The sequence below is a fragment of the Podarcis filfolensis genome (genome assembly GCF_964270895.1).
Source record: "Podarcis filfolensis genome assembly, chromosome: Z".
NCBI classification, from domain to species: domain Eukaryota; kingdom Metazoa; phylum Chordata; class Lepidosauria; order Squamata; family Lacertidae; genus Podarcis; species Podarcis filfolensis.
The window spans coordinates 37804625-37828514 of record NC_139617.1 but is presented as its reverse complement, the minus strand read 5'-3'; the positions used below and the strand labels follow the sequence as shown (position 1 = coordinate 37828514).

At 45.3% G+C, this 23890-nt stretch overlaps 1 protein-coding gene across 1 annotated transcript in view; it reads right to left on the bottom strand.

The window, feature by feature from the left end:
- The window catches only part of ENTPD8 (ectonucleoside triphosphate diphosphohydrolase 8), a 28624-nt gene extending 10484 nt beyond the window's left edge, over window positions 1–18140 (bottom strand). Inside the window, exons 1-4 of the mRNA XM_083597021.1 lie at window positions 17949–18140; window positions 2957–3084; window positions 2305–2422; window positions 1276–1426 (exon numbers count right to left, since the gene is read on the bottom strand). Coding sequence (XP_083453147.1) covers window positions 1276–1426; window positions 2305–2422; window positions 2957–3082 — 395 coding nt within the window. The 5' untranslated portion in view covers window positions 3083–3084; window positions 17949–18140. The remainder of the gene's footprint in view (window positions 1–1275; window positions 1427–2304; window positions 2423–2956; window positions 3085–17948) is intronic.
- Between the last annotated feature and the right edge of the window lie 5750 nt (window positions 18141–23890).

The following is a 23890-nucleotide window of genomic DNA, read 5'->3' as shown; positions in this document are numbered from 1 at the left end:
TGGACTGAGCATGTGGCAGAATTTAATCAATGCTTGGAGTGTCAAAATAGTTAGACCCATGTGTCTTAGGTTGTGCGCTTGAAACTTATAGTCTCCCTGACCTTGTGTATTAATAAGCTGTGTATGAGATATTGCTATAGACTCTGGAATCAGCATGTGCTAAAAAAAGCTCATTAAGCCAAGCTGGTGCTTCCCATGAGATGATAGCCTGAGGTAATGGACCATTAGGACAGCAGAGGATCCAAGGAAAGGTGTGAGGTTGCAAATGATTTGGCCTCTGCCTACAAATAAAGCACAGAGCTTAGAGTTAGGAGTTATGTGACATAGAACGCCAGAGGCAGAGCACAATGGCTGATGTCATAGCTGTACCTGTGGGAGAAGCAAGTTCCTCTGGCAGCGCTGATATGATGAATCCCTCCATTGTAGGCCCAGTTTGTATTTGTGTGTAAATAAACCATATATCATCAACACACCACAGCCTCTGCTGTGCCTTATTTTCCAGAAATGAAACATTAACCTTGAGTAAGCCAACCGGAAACCCTGGAATCTCATACTGCTCAGTTATTGGGGTGATGCACAACAATATATTTATTTGTACCCCACCTTTTCCCTCTGATAGTACTGAAGGAAGCTTACATATAAAAATAAGAATTACTATAAACATAGAAAAAAAATAATTAAAAACAATTAAACAATGATAGGATTAAAACTTAGAGAGGAGGTGGGGAGAGAGAGATTAAAAACATGTAGATAGTTACAATATAAACAGCATGACATAAGTCCTTTCCTTTAAAGCAATCAGTTCTCCCAAGCCTGTTGGAACAAGCAGGTTGTCACCTGCTGGCAGAATGACACCAGAGAGGGGGCCAGTCTATAGGTTTTTTTGGGGGGTGGGAGTTCCAGAGTTCGGGAGCAGCCACCAAGTAGGCCCTCTCCCACGTCCCTAACAAGCATGCCTGTGAGGGTGGTGAGACTGTGGGAGGGGCCTCCCCTAAATATCTGAGCTCTCAGCCAAGTTCGTATGATGGAATGGAGCTTTTCAGATAGCTTGGACCTAAGCCATGCCTTGTACCCTTAGAACTGCTGCTCTTTCAAGCGTATACTGTATTTGCATCCGTAAAGACTAGACACTTGTTTCTTTAAAAAAAAGCAACTCAAAATTGAGACTCCTAATCTGAGATCCATTATTATTATTATTATTATTATTGGGCAGCTGTTTTGCTAACATGACTGCTTTCACCTCACTCTGTAAACCCTGGCTCTTTGTCTTTGTACCTCAACAGTCTCATGCCGGCTGTGGCTCCCAGATAAGCTGGCGTCTCCTGCTGCCTTTCTGGGGGGATTACAGTCATAGCAGCATCCAGGCATTCCTTGAGGGAGGCACCTGCCTGCGGAGGGTTTTTGGCATAACTTGATATCCCGCTCCCTGAAACACAAAAAAACATAGAGATGGGCAAATCTGTCCACATATTACTTCTTCCCGTCTTAATTTCAGTTCCCCATATATCCAGATCTTCAGCTTATTTTTTAAAGTGACCATCAAGGCTTTTAGTGCAAATTTATCCTAATATCCCTGTGTTTGTAGGTAATTTTGCTTAACCTAGACCACATTCACACCACACATTAAAAGCACTGTGACAGCACTTTAAACAGTTTTTTATTGTTTTGGAAAATGCGAATTAGGTTAAGTTTCCTTTTAATTGCAAACTGAACTGAATCCCCATTATCCCTACTCTCCTTTCACCCACCCACCTACCCATGACATCCCTTCTATTTTCTGTGACACCCCAGCGCTCTCTGACACCCATCTCTCTTTCTCATACCCCCTTTCTGATGCCCCCTCTCTGAGTGACATTGCTTCTCCCCCCTCTCTGACATGCCTTCTTTCTCTCCCCCTCTCTCTCTCTGTGACCCATATACAGTTGACTCACAACTTAGGCACATTTAATTTGCACAAAGTCAGCTTTATGAGCTTGGCCGAATTTTTTTTTACAAAAAAATTAAAAGGGGGCAGGTGCCTGTATGGGAGGGGGAAGGTCAGCAATCCCAGCCACCATGACACTCACCTTGGGAGGGTATTCGGAGGTGCAGAGAGACGATTTTGTCTTTATGCAATTTTGTCTTTATGCAGTACAGAACATAACCCCCACGTAAGGTGAGAGTCAACTGTATTCAATATTCCATAATCAATGTGGTATTGGTCACTGGGAGTTGAATACAGCTGATATTTTAGACCTTCTGGATCCCTCTCCCACCTTCCTCAGATGCCCCTGCCATGTTTTTATGTAACTAGGAGAAGCTGACCATTGACATGACAGGAGAAGGTCTGGCTGACAACGCCTGTGTTGTTCTCTTTGTCCGTTGGCCACTGGTAGACGAACAGCGAGGTGTGGGATGAGCCCGCATCAAACACCAGCCCGTACTGGAGGGGGAGACATTTAGAATGAAAGAGTCAGGTGGTGCAAAACCTGAGCTGCTAAGTTAGAATGCAAAACAAACAAACCAACAAACCAACAAACCACTGAACTCTCATCAGGGTTTAAGATAGAAGTGGGGGAACTTCCTTGGCCGGAGGGCCAAATTTCTTTCTGGGTAACTCCCTGGGCGCCACATGCCAGTGGTGGGCAGCAACAAGTAGGTGGAGCAATGAGTGTTTCTCTTCACTTTGTACAGTGGGCTAGCTTACACCCACCCACAAACCCTTCATCCAGACAAAGAAGCGTTATAACCAGAGTTCAAAGGGACATGTTCCAGCCAGGCAGAAAAGTTCAAAGAGCCCAATGAGGGGTGTGACTGGAGAGGGGTGTATGGCCTGGGGAGAGTCCTGGAGGCCAAACGGAGAAGCCTGAGGTTCCCCACACCTATATAAGAGGAAGACATTTATTTCTTAAACAACTGACTCAGTGGATTTGCCTCAAAGAAAGGTCCATGGTATCAGGTATGGCTGCACACTCACCTTATTGTCTGGAGGCAGTGTGACATTGTGGTTTCCCACCACAATGAGGAGCAGGGCTGTGAGGGAGAGCATGCTCAGAATCACCAGGGCTGCTGGGAGGTACCAGTTGCTCCATCTGTTGCCCATAGCTAAATATATAAAAACACGAAGAATTTCCTGTCCATCCATCAAGATAATAGAATCATAGACTCATGAGTTGGGAGGGATCTGGGAAGTCCTCTAATCCAGTTCCCTTCTTGGTACAGGAATCTTGACATTTTATCATCCCTGACAGAGACCAACTAACCAAGCTCCAACAAAAGATAGTCCATCATCTAGGGCTGCCATACATCTGGGCTTTCCTGGAATGTCTGGGAATCAGGCTGTCAAAATGGCATCCGGGCAGATTTTCATCGAATTATCAAGATGTCTGGGAAAGCCCGGATATATGGCAACTAGAGCAATTTCTTAAGAAAAATGCTGTAAAAATCCCAAAGATTTAACAATTTAACAACAACTTTGTCCGGATTTTCACTTTCGCGAATATGGCAACCCTACCATAATCACCTTCTGTCACAGGGATATCTGGGCAACTGAACTGGTCCCTGAGTTTGCTACCCCCTTCCCCCTCCCCTCTATGACTTTTAGAATGTAAGCTTATTACCAGTCCTGAATAGCCACTTTTAAGTCAAGATTAAATGAGTGAATGAATGACTAAAGGGCATATAGGGAAATAGTTTGGGGTTTTATTTTTGCAGGTGGGTGGGGATAGGAACTTTTGTGGATTTATTTCCATTTCCACGTACATATTTTGAAAGCTTGACACAGTAAATGCATTACAGTGGTACCTCTGGTTAAGAACTTAATTCGTTCTGGAGGTCCGTTCTTAACCTGAAACTGTTCTTAACCTGAGGTACCATTTTAGTTAATGGGGCCTCCCGCTGCTGCTGCCACGCTGCTGCTGTGCAATTTCTGTTCTCATCCTGAAGCAAACCCGACGTACTATTTCTGGGTTAGCGGCATCTGTAACCTGAAGCGTCTGTAACCTGAAGCGCCTGTAACCTGAGGTACCACTGTATACCAGGGCAATTCATTTCTGTATGGCTGGAGGCAAACACGAATCACAGAAACAAAACTGTAGCGCTGGAAGGGACCTAAAGGGTCACCTAATCCAATCCTCTGCAGATCACTCCCAAGTGAGTTACTTGCCCAATGGCAGGTACAGTTGGGGCATCGGTAACAGATGCAAATTCTGGGGAAATTCTTATGTTGTAACTGAGCCCAGGATCCTGGGGGATGCAGTTGAGGACTTCCACATCTGGACAGCTTTTGCACTTTGCTTCTAAACGACGATTCCCCCAATTCTTTCACTATTGAAAATTTTGAAACCGGAAAAAAAGGCCTGGTATGTGTGGGTATGGGTGTGTGAATCTCTGGCCGACACGTCTGATTGCTGCTTGACTTTGTGCCAGAATCAATTACATGGATCACTAAAGATATCCGAATGGAAAGGAATGCTCCCAAGGACACACGGTAGATAAACAGGTGCAATTGGTTTTTCTTTTTCTTTTAACTCCGTAAGTGCTGCTGCTGCTGCAGCAACAGCAGCAGGAACCTAGAAAGCTCTTAGTTCTCACTGGCAGGTAGCTGTGACTGAGAATGGAGTGAGTTGTCTGAGGCCATATAAGTGCTTTCTAAAGGTAATTTAATGCATCTATGGTGGGAGTGACATTTGAACAAGTGATTACTCAGCTCATACCACACCAGCTCTTTGTTTACCAAGCAGCATGTGAATCAGCACTTTTCCTCAGAAGCAAATAATAAGAGCCCTGCAAGATTAGGACAAAGGCCCATCCAGTCCTGTTCCCACAGTGGTCAAACAGATGTCCATGGGGAGGCCACAAGCAGGAAGCAAGCGCTAGAGCAACTCTCCCCCACTGGTGATTCCCAGGAACTGTTATCCAGAGTTGCAATGCCTTCGCCAGTAGATATAAGGTTGCCATACGCCCGGAATTTCCTGGTGATTCCTGGGATTCAGCAGTCGTGTCCAGGCAGAAATCCCTCAAATGTCCAGGAAAACCCAGACATATGGCAACCCATGTCAGAAATGTAGATTTTGGTGGATTTTCTTAAAACCCGGTCAAAAACAATTTCTTTGTGTCCAGATTTTCACTTTTTTGAAATATGGCAACCCTAAGATAGAACATAGACAGACATGGTGGGTGCCTTTTGAAAAGGAAGGTTAATGTGTTAGTCTTGGTGGCTACACCAGAGTTTGCTGTGTGGCTCAGCTGAGAAGTCTGCTGTATGTTGTGGCAAGATAAATATTGAGGCGGCAGCGGGGGGGGGGGGGTTGGCAGGTTATGCCAATCCTCGCTTCAAGGAAATAACTGCTGTGCCTTTTTCAGGTTTCCTCCAAATTCCATTAAACAGCAGGGGACAGAACAGAAGTTGATAATATTAAAATCAATCAATACTTTTTGAGTACTGTTTGGTTTCAAGCCCTCTTTGTGGGATTTCCTGGGGCATTTGGCTGACCACTGGGATATCCAGGATGCTGGACTAGATAAGCTATTGATCTGATCCAACAAGACTCTTACTAGTCATGAAAGTTAAGAATGGAGCAAATATGTTCAAATGCAACCTACCTCAGAATATCGGGTGGTGGGAGAATAGAACTATAGACAGAATGTTGGCTTTATGCCCCTCTTGTGAATTTCAAGTAGTTGGGAACTGAATGACTGGCATCCCCGCCTAAAGTTGTTAACTTGTATTGGATGGCCTGTTAAATAGAGAAATAGAGAACGCTGTCAAATAGAGGACATTCCTCCATAACCTGCAACAAATGAGCACCTTAACCTAAGGTTACCAGACGTCCCCGTCTCCCAGGCACAGTCCTCAGATTTAAAAATCAGTCCCCTGACAAAATCCATTGAAGTTTAAAAGTGTCCCTGGATTCACTGAAAAAAACCTGGTAACCTTACTTTAACCCACCTCCCCAATCAGACCTTGCCAAGTTCTGAAAGGTATTCTCTGCCTGCGTTTTCTTTCCTGGCTTACCCTTGCTTGAAAAGTAGAATTTGGCAGTTCACATATCATAAATGTTTCTTTTTTAAAAAAGATTAAGACACTGTAATCTCACAAAGGACCTCATTGTATGAGAATTGCCTGTCCCTTGCCTGGAGGTTCCTTTAAACTACTATGGCTGATGGCTCTTCTCTCCTCCATCCATTTCTTCCCAAGCCACCTAAAGTTAGTGAAGCAACTGAGGCCACACGTGCACTGTACAATCAAAGCAGTATCATGCCACTTTAAACAGACATGGCTTTCCACAAAGAGTCCTGGGAGCTGTAGTTTGTTAAGGGTGCGAAGAGGAGACCCTTGTTCCTTTACAATTTTGGATATAGTTTAACAGTCAATCTCTCTTCCCAGGGACCTTTGGGAACTATATTTCTGTGAGGGGAATAAGGGTTCCCTAACAACTCTCACACAGTTCCATGAAACCCTGGACAGCTGCTGCCAGTTAGTGTGGGCAGTACTGAGCTAGATCGCCTAATGCAGGGGTCAGCAAACTTTTTCAGCAGGGGGCCGGTCCACTGTCCCTCAGACTTTGTGGGGGGCCGGACTATATGTTGCCATGATTATGACCCACATTTTTTGCAAAAACCCTTATTGGGACCAACCCCAATGTTGCCCAAATGTATTTTTTTGGGGGGGGGGTGTTCCCTCATACACCCATGCTGCTTCCTTTGCGTTTTACACGTTAACAGTTATTATTTCTCTCATAAGGCGGGGTGGGGGGCTGAGGTAAGCACACCATTCCTGTCAGCCCTGGAGAGCGTGTGTGTATGCATGGGTGAAGGGAAAAGCCGTCGGCCATGCTAAGTCAGACCAGTGCCACTCAAGCCAAAACGTTCTTTTTCCTGTGTGAGGGAAGACGAGGCAGCAGCAGCTATTTACCTTTCCATGGCTCGCACAGTGTAGCTAACAAGCAGCCTCCCCAGCAGAGCGCAGAACGGATTTGGAGTGCAGCCGCCCAGGCGCTCCCTGCTTCCTCCGGTGGGAAGCACCACCGCCACAGACACTGGCGGGCGTCGTTCCCAAGGCACCTCCCGCAACTGCCCTTCCTGAGGTCAGTCACAAGCAGTTCCATTGTGGAAATCCAAACTGTGGCTCCTTTCCCTCTTCCCCACCACCCACCCCGGAAGAAAATATTGCTGCGTGCGCAAGACAGACGGAGAAGGGGCTTGCCTCAAGCAGCCGCCTGCCTCACTTTTGACCCCCAAGCCTGGTTGAGTTGCAAAAACCATCGCGCGCGCTATGCCGGCTGCCTGGATTCTCGGATTGTCCATGGGCCAGATCCAAAAGGCCATTGGGCCTGATCCGGCCCGCGGACCTTAGTTTGCCGACCCATGGCCTAATGGGTCTGATTCAGCAGCTTCCTTGCCCGTCACCCATTTGACAGCTGACATAGCTTGTCTAACATTCCCTTTCAAAGAAACTATATATAACAGGCCTTAGATATATCCACTGCCAATAAATAAGCTCACAAAAACAGGATCAACAAAGGGATCCACCCATATGTTCAACAAGGCCTTTGGCTTCTGCCCAGAAATAAAGCCTTGGCAAACAGCACCAGCACATTCCAAAGAGCCAGTCGTGGGCAGGAGGGGCAGGATGCAGATGGAGGAGCACCTGAAGGATTTGATACCAGCCACACCTGCCCATCATGAAATATGCTGCCTTCCCATTGGTCTGTGTAAACCAAGTGTAGTGAGGTAGATCTGGATAGCCAGCGGGTTGTTACCTCCCCCATCCTTGGCGGCTGAAGTCTGACAGGGGGTGGTGCTGGCCACTTGTCAATCACCTGGTATCACAATGACATCATCCCTGCTTGAAGGGTTTGAAATCAGCTGGTTGCTGGGTCTTTCGGAGTTGTGTATCTGGGTGCACAGGGCTTTGTATGTGCCACTGGCCAGTTGATTGTTACTTCCTGAAAAACCCCTTTTGGGTTGGCTGCATCCTTACATGCCCAACACTTGATGTGGCTGGGTTGAAATGGCCGGGGTGGAGGCACACTAATTAAGCCAGCAGACCAGGGGTCCTGGGCATCTATTCTAACATGCCCTGGGAAGATTGGCAAAGAGAATGCTGAGGGAGCCTGGTGATTGAGTCCTGTGAGGAAGGGGCAGAGAACCTGCTTTGCATGCAGAAGGTCCCAGGTTCAATCCCCAATGGCATCTCCAGGCAGGGAATGTTCTCTTGCCTGAATCCCTGGAGAGCCACTGCCAGCCAGTGTAGACAATACTGAACTAGAAGAACCAATGTGTCTGACTCAGTATAAAGCAGCTTCCTATGTTTTCAATTTTTTCCAATGACGTTTTATGTTTTAGAAAGTGACAGAAAAACACACTGGAAAGTGTGGGATGAACAAATGAGTAATGGGAAGACAAGTAAATACTCTGTAAGCAGATCAAGATAAACTCAGAATGAATGCTCATTGTCATGTAACTTCCCCACAAACAAAGCAGGACAAATACTCAATAAAAGCCAGACCTAGTCTAACCATCAAAGAAACTTTGTGTAAGGAAATTGGGATTAATTCTGAATGAATGGGCCATTTGGAGAAGCCCCACATATTTCTATTCTATTCTATTCTATTCATTAAAGTAAAAGGTAATGGACCCCTGGACGGTTAAGTCCAGTCAAAGGTGACTATGGGGTTGCAGCACTCATCTTGTTTTCAGGCCGAGGGAGCCAGTGTTTGTCCACAGACAGCTTTCCAGGTTATGTGGCCAGCATGACTAAACTGCTTTTGGCACAACTGAACACCATGACAGACACCAGAGCGCCCGGAAATGCCGTTTACTTTCCCACCGGAGTGGTACCTATTTTTCTACTTACACTGGCATGCTTTCGAACTGCTAGGTTGGCAGGAGCTAGGACCGAGCAACAGGAGCTCATCCCGTCATGGGGATTCGAACCACCGACATTCTGATCAGCAAGCCCAAGAGGCTCAGTGGTTTAGACCACAGCGCCACCCGCACCCAGTATTCTATTAATTATATTATATCTAACAATGGGGTGTATGGATTGTTAGGGGAGAGGTAGTACCTCTGGTGGGTGACACATCATGTTCCTTCTGGGGTAGTTTGCCCTCCTTTGGCCCGACTCTGCACCTAGCTCTCATGTGTGGCTCCTAGAAGTTGTCAGCATGTGACAGTGGCCACAACCTGGGAATGGCTTCAACTGGCCAGCTAAACCCGGTGAAGGTAGCTGATGGGTCTCAAACCCTTGGTGAGTTAGGGAGTTCCATGCATGCAAAGACAGGCTCCGGCGGGTTGAGCAGATGGGACCAATAGTGGATCCAATGGTCAAGAAGGCGGTTTCTGCATGTGCTGTAGAGGGAAGTGAGGGGCAGATGGAAGGCAGCCCATATAGGAGAAGGAAAACTCTGATCCTAAACCTCCAGTTTGTCAATATCTTTCTTAAACTGTGGTGTCCAGAAAAACAAGAACCCCTATGCAGTTTACAATTATATAAAAGAATACATTGAAATTATTGATAAAAACCAGGTATTCAAAATATTCAAAAGATTATTAAAATCAACGCTTGCTAAAAACAAAACAAGTCACATCTACATGTCTGGATAGGCTTGACTAAACAAAATGTTTTAAATAAATGTGGAAGGCGCCTGCCTGATGTCAATAGGCAGGGAGTTCCAAAGTGTAGGTGCCCCCAAGCTAAAATTTCAATTTCTTTCAAGTGTGGAACAAGTATTGCATGGCACTTGTACCAGTGCTGATTCCTGAGAGTGAAGTTGTCAAGCTGGCATGTATGGGGTAAGTTAATCCCACAAGTAAACATAAATACTGTAATGCCACATGTAATAATGTAAATAAATTTATGATAAATGAATTGGTCATCTTTTGGTATCCTGCCCTTCCAGTTAAGGGTATGGCACGCATGACATCCCCTTTAACTGGGGCTCAGGGTTCAGTCAGGGGAGTTTGCAAGATAACATCTGGGCTGCAACAGCCTCCTATGCCCTTTAAAATAGTGGCGTTGACATCTCTTAGAGCACAAGAACATTGCTGTTTGAACAAGTTTACAGCGGCCTGGCAGGTTGTTCTCCTGCGAGAGCAGGATATTTTAAAAAACACTTTAAATGTCTAATGCACACAGTCACGTTGTCAGCTGAGGTCTGTCACTACTTTTATTATTATTATTTAATGAAGATGGATCGTGCGATAAGTCTCAAGTCTCGCTTTCGAAAGGTTAGGTGCAGTGCGTTTTTGCGTCATTTCACTTGAAACAAAGGTATATGGAAAAATCCAGGAAGTTTGGTTGGTTCAGTGACAGACATGGAAAGCAAGAAAATATAGGACTCTCTCTCTCTCTCTCTCTCTCTCTCTCTCTCTCTCTCTCTGTGTGTGTGTGTGTGTGTGTGTGTGGAGGAAGGCTGAAAGTACATGGGGTGGTAGGATAAAATTTTTTACTCTGAAACCACACTCACATATACTTAAATCACCTGTGATATGAGTAATAGCCTAATGCTGAGGAAGGGACAGCTCAACAGTATAGCATCTGCTTTGCATGCAGAAGGTCCCAGGCTCAGTCCCCAGTAGCATCTCCAGGTAGGACTGGGAAAAGAGCCAGGAGAGCCATTGCCAGTCAGTGTAGGCAATACTGTGCTAGATGGACTAATGGTCTTGCTTGGTACAAGGCAGCTTTCTATTCATACCAGTCCTTTATTCAGAACCAGGAGGACTGGAACCTTGTTCCGCAAGCACTGTCATCCATCCAGATCTTTGGAATGAGGGGTGGAATCTTCAGTGGTAGGGTATCTCCTTTGCAGGCAAAAGGCTGCAGATTCAATTCCCAGCACCTCCAGTAACAGGTGGGACAGGCACCTGCCTGAAACCCTGGAGAGCTGCTGTCAGTCAGTGTCCACTATATGGAGCTAGAAAGACCAATGGGTCTGACTGATGCCGATCAGGCAGCTTTCTATATTCCTATTTTAAAGAAACAGCTCTTTGTTCAGGATTCTGAGGATGAGAATCTTGCTTTATAAAAATTATATTTAGGGGAAGGGCCATAGCTGAGGGGTAATTTGGATGCAGAAATTCCCAGTTCTCACAATCTCCAGGTGGGGCTGGGAGATGTCCCCTACCCAAAATCCCTCTGCAAGTAATCAGTTCAAATCTCTGGGTGGGGAGGAAGTAGGAGAGGGGGGAGCAGGACCTTAATTGCCTATGCATTTGTATTTATTTTTATTGATTTGGGGGGGCCAGTCCCCCCCACTTGACTATGCCCTGGGAAGAAGGGCAGAACTGCAGTCGTCCAGCCCCCCACTGGAGTGTGTGTTGTTCAAAAGGGGCCTGTTGCTCCTGTACAATGCCGACCCCTAAATGTAGTGCACTTGAACTACTAATCTTCCAAACAAATGAAAAAAAAATGCAGTCTGCAGTCCTTACTGAGTAAAAACTCAATCTTAGGCACCTGTCTGACATTTGGATGATAAAGAGATGCATGAATGTATTTATGGTCGCATTACATCATCATATCACATTTGCCTGGTAGGGCTGGACTTTGGTACTATGGTCCCCTGAGCTAGGCCACTGTGCTGGGCTTTGGGAAGGAGGTGAGTGGTTACTGGGCGCACTCTCCACTCAGTGCCCAGTGTGGGGGAACCGGTGGAGCTGCCCTAAAACAGCTTCTGTACCAGGGAGGAAGTCCCTTTGCACTCAATGGAGAAGACCCATGGAGTACAAAGGTACTTCCTCCCAGGTAAATGTGTCTAGGGTGACTGTATGAGGGTGCTGAGGAAACGGGCCTGTTCCTGGGGCTGCACTGCTGCTTCTACCCTTAAAAAATAATCTCTTAAGGAAAGTTTCCCCAAAATCAACCCCAGTCTTGCTCTTACAAGCTCTTCTGCTTCAACTTTCTTCAAGGATCATCATCGGAAACTGAAGGCAGAATCAATACATTATTGGGCCACATCCACACCATACATTTATGATACCACTTGAAACAGTCATGGCTTCCTGCCAAGAATTCTGTGAAGTTTGTAGTTTGTTGAGGGTGCTCAGAGATGTCAGGAGACATCCCATTACCCTCCCAGAGCTACAACTCTCAGAGTGGTTTAACAGTCAGTATCTCTTCATAGGAACTCTGGGAATCCCAAATTCTTTGAGGGAACTTAATGACTATTTCAAGTGGTATAGTGGTGCTTTAAATGTATGAATGTGGCCTTAGCTAGAAGCCGGTGTGCTTTTAGTAACAGACTGACAAGAAAAAACATCTGAAACTCATCAAGCTGCTGACTCCTGTGCATAACATGTAATATTATCTGTCCTCCTACAGAGGTGATATTCTCCATTTTGAAAGGAGGCTGGCCTTGGTGGACAATATTGTTTCCGGAACGATATGCAAAGCAGCACCCATATATGCTATGCATAATAATTCACTTTTAAAAGCACTGGTTCTCTCTCCCCCCCCCCCCGTTTTCTTTTACTTGCACTGATCTCCAACCTTGTAAAGGACTTTATTAGAAAGAATGCTTATCTCCTCTCTGATCAGCCTATCACTGTTTTTGATTGAGACTGCTGGCTGGTGTTCTGCAAGAGCTGGATTAAACATCCGGTTCTAATATAAGCAGAGTAAAGTTTTAAGCTTGTTCCTGGTAATCGTAGAAGGTTTGGGTGATTACCGTGAAGGGACCCTGCATTTCTGAATCTGCCATTGCACTGCTGGAGAGGCAGAGAGAGAGACCTTGACAAGCAACAGTTCCTATGATTGTGTGTGTGTGTGTGTGTGTGTGTGTGTTAAATGCATGGTGTATGGTAGCCTTAGTGATTACAAATGTAATCTGAAGAAGCCACAAGTTTAACAGTGCAGCCCCACTGAGTTTAGTGCAAGTTATTTTCAGGCCGTGTTGGCTAGTGCTCATTGGGACTGGTAGGGCAGAAGGCAGGGAGCTAAACAGAGGGTGGCGCCATAGCTGCTGACAGGCAGAGCCAGGTAAGTTTTATCCCCATGCTCTTCCCTGCAGAGTTAAAGGCAACACTGAGACTAAGGAGAGGAAGTAAGCTGGCAGCTTGGGCCATCTCCTGGACTGGTTTTAAGTAGGAAGGCAGGAAGCAGGGAAGTGGCTGAGGGCAGACTGAAGTCAGTGAGACTGCGCCATATTTGCACTAATGGACCAGTCTCCATTGCTCCTGGGTAAGTGTGTACAAGATTGCAGCCTAAATTCATGGACCTTTAAAGCCCTTTGTGGCTTAGGGCCCTCGTATTTATGGGCCCGCTTCTCCTGGTATGCCCTGCAGAGGAGCTTAAGGTCCATGAATAACCATAGTTTAGAGGTCCCGGGCCCTAAGGAAGTCAGACTATCCTCCACCAGGGCCAGGGCCTTCTCAGTGATGGCTCCGACCTGGTGGAATGCTCTGTCCCATGAGACTAGGGCCCTTCAGGATTTAACCTGTCGGGTATGTAAGACAGAGCTATTCCGCCTGGCCTTCAATTTGAACTCAGCCTGATCTTTTATTTCTCTTCTCTTCCCTCTCCCTCCCCTTTTATGAGGATTACCCACTCTGAGACCCCACAGCTAATTCTCCCCTGGACTCCTCGCTGGCCCAAGTAGGACTAATTCAGCCAGCTAGCCCTGGTGACTATCCAATGCTTATTATATGGATTTCCCCCAAAGTGATTTCTGAACTTTGAATTTTATTGTTATTCATGTTTTTATACTGTATTTTATGCTGCTTTTACAATTAAGTGTTTTAAATTTGTTGTTAGCTGCCCTGAGCCCAGTTTTTGAACCGGGAAGGGTGGGGTATAAATAATTTATTATTATTATTATTATTATTATTATTATTATTATTAATCTTATATCAACCACAGAGTCACTCACTCATAGAAAGTCATAGAATCGTAAGAGTTGGAAGGGACCACGGGGGTCATTTACTTCAACTCCCTGCAATGCAGGAATCTTTTCCTCCAACATGGGGCTCAAACCCACGATTCTGAAACTCTGAAGTTAAGAATCTCATGCTCAACTGAGCCATGGGCCTGGTCTGTAATTGGTAGTCAACTGGTAGGTGTCCCACACAAGGAGGGAAGTGTCGTTACTCAGTGGTAGAGCATTTGCCTTGCATGCAGGAAGTCCCAAGTTAAATTCCTACCCATGTACTACTGGGAAAAATTCCCTGCCTGAAACACTGGAGAGCCGCTGCCAATCAGAGTAGACAATACTGAGCTAGGTAGATCAATAGTCTACCTAGCTGTCATCATGACAGCTTCCTAAGTAGATCCTGGACCTAAGCCAGTTCATTCCATGGTATCACTCACCATTTTTATTTTATGTAGAGAAAATGATTGGCAGGAATACACCTGAAGGAGGACAGAGCTCCTATAATGATGATAATAATTATGTAATTGGCAATGTGAGTCATACTTTCCCTTTGATTTCCATGGGTCTGCTCTGTATATGATTTATTTGTACTGTATCAACATAATCATATCCAGATGTTAGTCACACTTAAGCCCATCTATTTTTTACTTCCTCTGTACATGACTTATTTGGAAATCACTTTTAAAATCATTATTATAATAAACGCATATCTTGCTTTCTCTTTATAGCTACAAACAATTGATGAAACCAAATCAGAATAAAACATCATATAAACAAAAAAGATCATGGGAAATAGTAGCAAGGAGAGGAAACATAAGCAGAATAGTTGCCTGGAATATGAGGTGTGGAACTATTCGCCGTTTGTGGGTGAGGGAACTTTACAGATAGGGTTTATCACCTCTCAGTTCTACAGAAACTAGAGAATCTGCCCTGGCCAGAATTCTCTTTTCTATGAGAGTGTTAAAATGATGGAGTTTTAAGAGATGGGTAGAGCATTGCTATACTCTCATTACGTTGGGGAGGCAAATGTGTTGCTGCTATGTGTGTGGGATGTTTGCTGTATCCCTTAGACCTGAGAACCAAATACGGCCCTCCATACCTCTTTGTCTGGCCCTCAGGAAATTTCCCCAGACTTTCTTTCTTTCTTTCTTTCTTACATTTCTATCCCACCTTACTCCCAAATTGGGATTCAAGGTGGATCACAGCATTTAAAAACTTCAATTATAAAATATAGAGTCATAAAAACAGACTAGTTAAAAATAATACCTGAAATACATCAGATCACATTTGGAACCAGTTACTAAAATCCTGCTTGTCTGGACCACAGCCCAGTCAGTGATCAGTGTCGCCTGCTCCTTAAGTTTCCAAAGGTCTGTCTGGACAGGAAGGCTTTAGCCTACCTGTGGAAGGATAACAAAGGCAAAGCCGGTCTAACATTCCCTCCAACATTCCTCAGGTGAAAATAGGGACATTTTTAGCTAACCCTCCTCAAACCCCCATTCCACACACCCCCAGCATGTCCTATCAGAAGAAGACCACCACTTCACCAATGGCACACAGGACACACGCCTTCCACCGTCCTGAGAAAAAACCTTAACCCCAATTTTATTTTATATTTTGCTAGATTTACAAAAAGAAAAACACACACTAATAAAAAAAATGTAGAAAAGGGCGAGATTATCACCCCTCTTTTATTGTCCATTCCGGGTCGCCCAACCACTGCCACAGTGTCCTTTATCTTGGCAGATCAAGAGGAGCAGGTGACAGCAAAGGTTGCAAGGTTTTTAGCTGGGGCAATCAAAATAAGATCCACTATTTCACTATTTAATTCAAAACCCTAAAATGTATTTTATATAATCAACTTTTTATTTCTATTTTTTTTATATCGTATTGTTGTTTTATTGCTATGGCCATTGGCTGACGCAAATAAAGATTCATTCATTCAGGGCGAGATTAGGCACGGATGCACAAAACATTTGTGCAATTTTTGGTTGTAAAACTACAACTAATCCAGAATGCGGCAGCTAGACTGGTGACTGGGAGCGGCCTCTGAGACCATATAGCACCAGTCCTGAAAGACCTGCACTGGCTCCCAGTACATTTCCAAGCACAATTCAAAGTGTCGATTTTCACCTTGAAAGCCCTAAACGGCTTTGGTCCAGTATACCTGAAGGAGCGTTTCCACCCCCATCGTTCTGCCTGGACACTGAAGTCCATCTCTGAGGGCCTTCTGGCGGTTCCCTCACTGCAAGAAGCGAGGTTACAGGGAACCAGGCAGAGGGCCTTCTCGATGGTGGCACCCGCCCTGTGGAATGCCCTCCCTTCAAATGTCAAGGAAATAAACAACTATCTGACTTTTAGAAGACATCTGAAGGCAGCCTGTTTTGGGAAGTTTTTAATGTTTGAAGTTTTATTCTGTTTTTAATGTTCTGATGAAAGCCGCCCAGAGTGGCTGGGGAAACACAGCCAGATGGGCGCGATTGAAATAATAAAGTAGTAGTAGTAGTAGTTAAATAAACAAAACTGCCATTGGTGGCTGTGGCACTCAGTTTAAGAATTGGTGCCTGAGTTTGCTTTTCTCCTCTAGAGCAGGCTGCAAATGCTCTAAATAAATGCTTTGCCTGGGGACACATGGCAGGTGTACCATCATTTTGACAAGGAATGCTGCTGTTATCTCAGCCTACAGTGGAGCCAAGACACAAGTCGTTCTCTGCAAATCAGAGCAGGAAGAAAACTACAGTGATTGCAATTTTGCTACCATACCAGGTTCAAGGTACAGTGGTACCTCAGGTTAAGAACTTAATTCGTTTTGGAGGTCCGTTCTTAACCTGAAACTGTTCTTAACCTGAGGTACCACTTTAGCTAATGGGGCCTCCCGCTGCCGCCGTGTGCCGCCGCACGATTTCTGTTCTCATCCTGAAGCAAAGTTCTTAACAGACATCTTCTGAAAACTATACCACTTAGACAGGCGTCTGCAGGATGAAATTTTCTTTTAACCTACTGGTATTTACTGTTGTTTTACTGGGTTTTTTATTATGTTTTATTTTGCTTTTTACTGATTATGATTTTGTTGACTTGATACACTTTTATGAAAAGTTCAGATTACGTATAAACATTTAATTAATAAAATAAATTAAATAAATCAATAAAATAAAATAAACAAACAAACAGAGCACCACTTTGTATGAATGAAAATAAAAGAGCCATGCTGGATCAGACCCAGATCCCATGAAATATCTGCTTCCCATTTCCCATAACGACCTGCAAGGACCCTACAGGCAGGGCATGAAAGCAACTGCCTGCTCCCACCATTGCTTCCCATCTAATTGGCATTTGAAGATAGACTGCTCCTGAACCTAGATGCTCTATAACTGTCATGGCTAGAAGCCATGTTGATACTATGAGGGAACCGACAGGCAGCATGCTTGGCCAATAGTCAATCCTCCATTAATGCGCACATACACACACACACACACACACACACACACACACACATATAAAAAGAGCTCCCCAACACAGCAGCCAACCAATTGCTGGCTGCTGAGGCCAATCAACAGGACATGGAAGCAACAGCCACATCTTAATATTGCTGTCCAGCAACTGGCACCCTTGAATGCACAGAGATACACTGCCCCTGAACGTGGAAGTTCCATTTCCCCATCATGACTAGTAGTCACGGACAGAACTCTGATCCTAACCCAAACTTCTTTTCAGATCACTAAAACCTAGGGGCTACCGTCGCCACAGCCCACACCTTAGAGGTGTTCCAATAACATCCAACATGTGTATAATCTGTATGCAAATAGCTGAGCTGTACAAATCAAGGGGGCACACACTGTTCCACACAAACACTTGCAAATGTCTAGGGACAAGTTTGTAGCTGAGCTCAGTATGATGTGTGAACAAGCCTCTTGTGGCAGCATGTTCCGCAAGATAATTGGGAGCGGCAGTCCTTTCCTACAGCTGTTCTGAACCTCCTGGATGGGGCTCCTGATTTCAGTAATGATTAAGAGAGAGAAAGAGAAAACTTATTTTGCTACTCAATTTCTCCATACCTGCCTTTGGTGCGTGCGTGGTAAGAGGGGGCCCCTCTCCACTTACCTCCAGGGGGCAGAAGAGGCAAGCTGGATGACCCCGAGCAGGAATGCAGCTAGCGAACCGTCTGATCCCGTCGCCACCAAACAAAGCTTACTCAGGTGGATGTGCCACTGTACAAAGGTTGCCTTCTTGTAGATATTGATGCAGCCAATCATGCCCTCCTCCGCCTCCGCCTCCCTCCCTCCCTGTCATTGGAACTGGGACTCTGCTTTGCCTGCCCATTTCTGTGTCGTGGACGCCCAGTTGAGCAACACCTCTTTGGCACATCCTGCCCACAGGTTTTGTTTACAAGCCGGGGCCTTGGCAAGGCGATTTCCCTAGTGGAGCATGTCAAGCAAGAATTTCCTTGATGCATGCACAATTGAGGGTCAAGGAGATGGTGTTTTCTTTTCCTGTTTCTAAGTATGGCAGGTGAGCAGTCACCTGTGCCAAACCGGGAGGGAGGGAGGGAAGAGAGGGAGGGAGGGCTCCAGTGACAGACAAAGTCAGCCTTTTTCCCTAGGTAAGGAGGCCCATAGCTAAGCTCACATGCCTTATCGTGCCAGAAGATTTGGATTCAAATACCAGGCATCATCAGGTAGGGTGGGAAGGAGCCCTGTCTGTAATAATAATAATAATAATAATAATAATAATAATAATAATTCCACCAGTGGCAGGAAACTCATTTTGAATTGGACTGGACACGGGTTAGAGCTCAACGTCAAGCCTACCAAGTGGCGATAGCGACAGCGAAAAGGTCGTTCTTCACTGCCTCTATTGCATCTGCAGAAAACAGCAGCAGGAGACTCTTTCAGGTGGTTTGCAATTTAATGGAACCACCTTTGGCATTCTGGCCTGGTAAAGACCCCAAGATCTCTTGCAACGATTTTGCAAAGTTTTTTGCAAATAAAGTCGCTCAGATTTGGAAAGAGGTAGACTCTGCCATGGGAGCAGGGCCGGGGCAGGAGAGTTGAGTTGCATGGAATCAACTCTAGTTGAGTTGCATGGAATCAATTCCAATCTGTTACCTCCAAGGATGTGGACAGGCTGCTTGGACGAGTGAAACCAACCACCTGTCTCCTTGATCCTTGCCCATCCTGGCTAATAAAAGCGAGCTGGGAAGGGCTGGGCGATGGACTCTGCAGGGTTCTGCGGGGCAATGGGCTCTGTGAGGGAGCCTTCCCAGACCCGCTGAAAAAGGCGGTCATTAAACCGCTTCTTAAAAAAAAACATGTTTAGACCCAGCCAATATGGCCAACTATCGCCCAGTCTCAAATCTTCCATTCTTGGGCAAGGTGATTGAGCAGGTGGTTGCTGAACAACTCCAAGCACATCTGGAGGATGCGGACCATTTGGATCCCTTCCAGTTGGGATTCATACCTCATCATGGGACTGAAACTGCCTTGGTTGCGCTGGGCAATGATCTCTGGTGGGCTAGGGACAAAGGTGAGAGCTGTTTCCTAGTTCTGTTGGATCTCTCAGCAGCCTTTGATACGATCGACCATAACATCCTTCTGGACCATCTAGAGGAGCTGGGGGCACTGTTATACTGTGGTTCCGTTCCTTCATCCTGGGCCGTGTCCAGAAAGTGGGGGGGGGATGAGTGTTCAGACCCCTGGGCTCTCACTTGTGGGGTGCCTCAGGGTTCCGTCCTCTTCCCCATGCTTTTTAACATCTACATGAAGCCGCTGGGAGAGATCATCAGAGGAGTTGGACTGGGTGTTCACTAATATGCGGATGATGCCCAGCTCTACCTCTGTTTTAAATTGGAACCAGTGAGGACAGTGAAGGTCCTGTGTGAGTGTCTGGAGGCGGTTGGAGGATGGATAGTGGCTAACAGATTGAGGTTGAATCCTGACAAGACAGAAGTACTGTTTGGGTGCACAGAGGGCAGCCGGGTGTGGGGGACTCCCTGGTCCTGAATGGGGCAACTGTGCCCCTGAAGGAGCAGGTGCACAGTCTGGGAGTCATTTTGGACTCACAGTTGTCCATGGAGGCACAGGTCAATTCTGTCCAGGGCAGCTACCAGCTCCATCTGGTGCGCAGGCTGAGACCCTCCCTGCCCGTGGACTGTCTCGCCAGAGTGGTGCACGCTCTGGTTATCTCCCGCTTGGACCACTGCAATGCACTGTATGTAGGGATACCTTTGAAGGTGACCCGGAAACTACAACTAATCCAGAATGCGGTAGCTAGACTGGTGACGGGGAGTGGCTGCCAAGACCATATAACACCGGTCCTGAAAGACCTACATTGGCTCCTAGTACGTTTCCGAGCACAATTCAAAGTGTTAGTGGTCACCTTGAAAGCCCTAAACAGCCTCGGTCCAGTATACCTGAAGAAGCGTCCCCACCCCCATCGTTCAACCCGGACACTGGGCTTTCTGGCAGTTCCCTCACTGCGAGAAACGAAGTTACAGGGAACCAGGCAGAGGGTCTTCTTGGTAATGGTGCCCGCCCTGTGGAACGCCCTCCCATCAGATGTCAAAGAAATTAACAAGTATCTGACATTTAGAAGACATCTGAAGGCAGCCCTGTTTAGGGAACTTTTTGATGACTGATGTTTTAATGTATTTTTAATCTTTTGTTGGAATCCGCCCAGTGTGGCTGGGGAAACCCAGCCAGATGGGCGCAGTATTAATAATGTATAATTATAATAATTATAATTATAATTACAATCATAATCATAACCATATTCATAATAATTTAACCCAGAGGAACTGCTGCCAGTCAGTGTCAGGAAGACAGACTTACAGTTGAATCTTAGGCTGCACTCACACGGCAGTTTATTGCATTTCCCCAGTGTTTCTGTAACTCTTAATTTCCATTTTCAATGAATGAATGAATGAATGAAACTTTATTTGCATCAGCCATCAGCCATAGCAACAAAAGAACATTGCAATATACACAGAACAAAATAAAAAGTCGATTATATAAAACACAGTTTAGAGTCCTGAATGAGCAGTCAAATAGTGGACCTTATTCTGATTGCCCCAGCTAGAAACCTTGGAACCTTTGCAGTGATCTGTTCCTCTTGATCTGCCAGGAGTAAAGACACTGTGGCAGTGGTTGGGCAACCCGGGATGGACAGTAAAAGAGGGGCGATAATCTCGTTCCTCAGGTCTTTGTAAAGAGTGCAAGCTAGGAGGGCATGCGCCACTGATTCGGTGCTGCCATCTCCACAGGGACATAAGCGTTTTTCGTATGGAATCTGTTGGAATCGTCCCTCAAGCACAGCCAAGGGCAGTACATTCAGTCTTGTGAGGGTAAAGGCACGTCTGTATTTTTTAAATTGCTAGATAGGGAGCCAGAGAATCAAAGTGGGAGGATGGAAAATGGTCATACCATGGGCAAAATTTCCTTATTGTGGCCAAGTTGTTCTGACGCTCGATATCATTTAGGCTGTGGGGATAAACCACAAGAGAGAAGTTTTTGATTGACAGTTTTAGACCAGGCACTCTTGTGACAGTCTTGTTGCACTAGGGGTATTAGACCAGAGAGATTTGAGTTTAGGCCAGTTGAGTGCCAGTCCAAATCTGAGCCCCATATAATAGCTGTGCTAGGGGTTTAGTTTGGAACACTTCCAGAATTGAGGTTATATGTTTGCAACCTTTTGTGTGGAAAAAGCGTGTCAGAATTTTGGTGCTTTGGGGTGCTTTTTCTTTTGCACATTTCTGGGGGGCTCCCCATGACCCTATGGACTGGAAAATAAGGCCAAGATATTTGAAAACTTTGACCTGTTTGATTGGCTGGTTGTCCATATGCCATCTATGGGCTCTAAAGTTTCTTGAGAAGACCATGACTTTGGTTTTCTTGTAATTCACGGCCAGCTGTTCTCTCTGGCAATACCCTGAAAATGCTCTGAATAGTCTTTTTAGGCCTACTTTTGTATGAGGTAGGAGAATCGCTTCATCTGCATATAGTAGAATTGAGATGGGTTTTCTGGTCAGTGGGGCATGATACCCTGGAGATGTTAGGCACTGGACAATGTCATTTATATACAAGTTGAACAGTGCTAGGATACACCCTTGCTTAACTCCCTTTGTAGCTGGTACACATCCTGTAAGTTGACCATTTGTGGAGCGGCGCACCTTAAACGCAGTATCTTTGTATAAGCATTTAATCAGGTACAGTAATCTTTTGCCTATGGTTGAGTTCAGCTTCACCCATAGTCTTACTTGCGAGATTGAGTCAAATGCAGTTTTCAAGTCAATGAAAGCTGCGTAGATCACATTATATGGTTTCTTAGCATACTTATCTATGAAATGTGCTTGTTGTTGTTGTTTAGTCATTTAGTCATGTCCGACTCTTCGTGACCCCATGGACCAGAGCACGCCAGGCACTCCTGTCTTCCACTGCCTCCCGCAGTTTGGTCAAACTCATGTTGGTAACTTGAAGAACACTGTCCAACCATCTCGTCCTCTGTCATCCTCTTCTCCTTGTGCCCTCCATCTTTCCCAGCATCAGGGTCTTTTCCAGAGAGTCTTCTCTTCTCATGAGGTGGCCAAAGTATTGGAGCCTCAGCTTCAGGATCTGTCCTTCCAGTGAGCACTCAGGGCTGATTTCCTTAAGAATGGATAGGTTTGATCTTCTTGCAGTCCATGGGACTCCCAAGAGTCTCCTCCAGCACCATAATTCAAAAGCATCAATTCTTCGGCGATCAGCCTTCCTTATGGTCCAGCTCTCACTTCCATACATCACTACTGGGAAAAGCATGGCTTTAACTATACGGACCTTTGTTGGCAAGGTGATGTCTCTGCTTTTTAAGATGCTGTCTAGGTTTGCCATTGCTTTTCTCCCAAGAAGCAGGCATTTTTTAATTTCATGACTGCTGTCATCATCTGCAGTGATCATGGAGCCCAAGAAAGTAAAATCTCTCACTGCCTCCATTTCTTCCCCTTCTATTTGCCAGGAAGTAATGGGACCAGTGGCCATGATCTTCGTTTTTTTGATGTTGAGCTTCAGACCATATTTTGCGCTCTCCTCTTTCACCCTCATTTAGAGGAAAATTGGGAAAGGAGTAAGACAAGGCTGTATATTGTCTCCCTGCTTATTATACGCAGAATTCATCATGCAAAAGGCTGGAATGGATGAATCCCAAGCCGGAATTAAGTTTGCCGTAAGAATATCAACAACCTCAGATGTGCAGATGACACAACTTTGATGGCAGAAAGTGAGGAGGAATTAAAGAACCCCTTAATGAGATGAGCTAGGACAAAGCAATGATCTAGAGTAGATCTGCCTTGCCTAAATCCTTCTTGCTCTTCGGCGAGAATAGCCTCAGCATCTATCTAGTAGGATAGATTGTATATGAGCTTTCCCATGATGTAAAAATCACTTCTGGAAACTTTTAAATGGTTTTTTTGTGGGGGGGGGGGGTATTGTTTTGTTTTCGTTCTTGTTTTTATGATTTATTCTGTGTTTTTTATTTTTGTGCTGTGAACCACCCTGAGATCGTTATACAAATTTAATAAATAAATAATAAGATAATTAACATGTTAACAGAATACAGTACATGCTTAACACTCCTTTCTGTGCCATTTGATTCCTGGGGGGGGGGGGATCCAGTTGCAGCTGCCTCAACCCAGAAAATTGCAGGAATAAAATAACGAAGATTCAGGTGGCATACCAGCATGTAATGTAATTCTTTTCTCCCACTGTGGGAACATCCTGGGGGAATGGAAGCACCTCTGTGCAGAAAATGTGTGGGGAGTTGCAGCATTCTCCAGTGATGCTTATTGATGTGTCACAAAGGTGTGGATGAAATTTAGCTTAAAATGCCAGCATATCAGTCGAAAAGCCATGGTTCTGTAAGACAAAATGTGCTACAGCGTGAAAGGAATGTTAGAAAATAGGACAGAAGCACCAGCATTATATTCAGGGAAACTAGCCCAATATTCCCCAGATCTGAATGTATCCTCACCACACTTGAAATCAACAGGTGAGGTTAGAGGGTTCAGGGGGCATTTG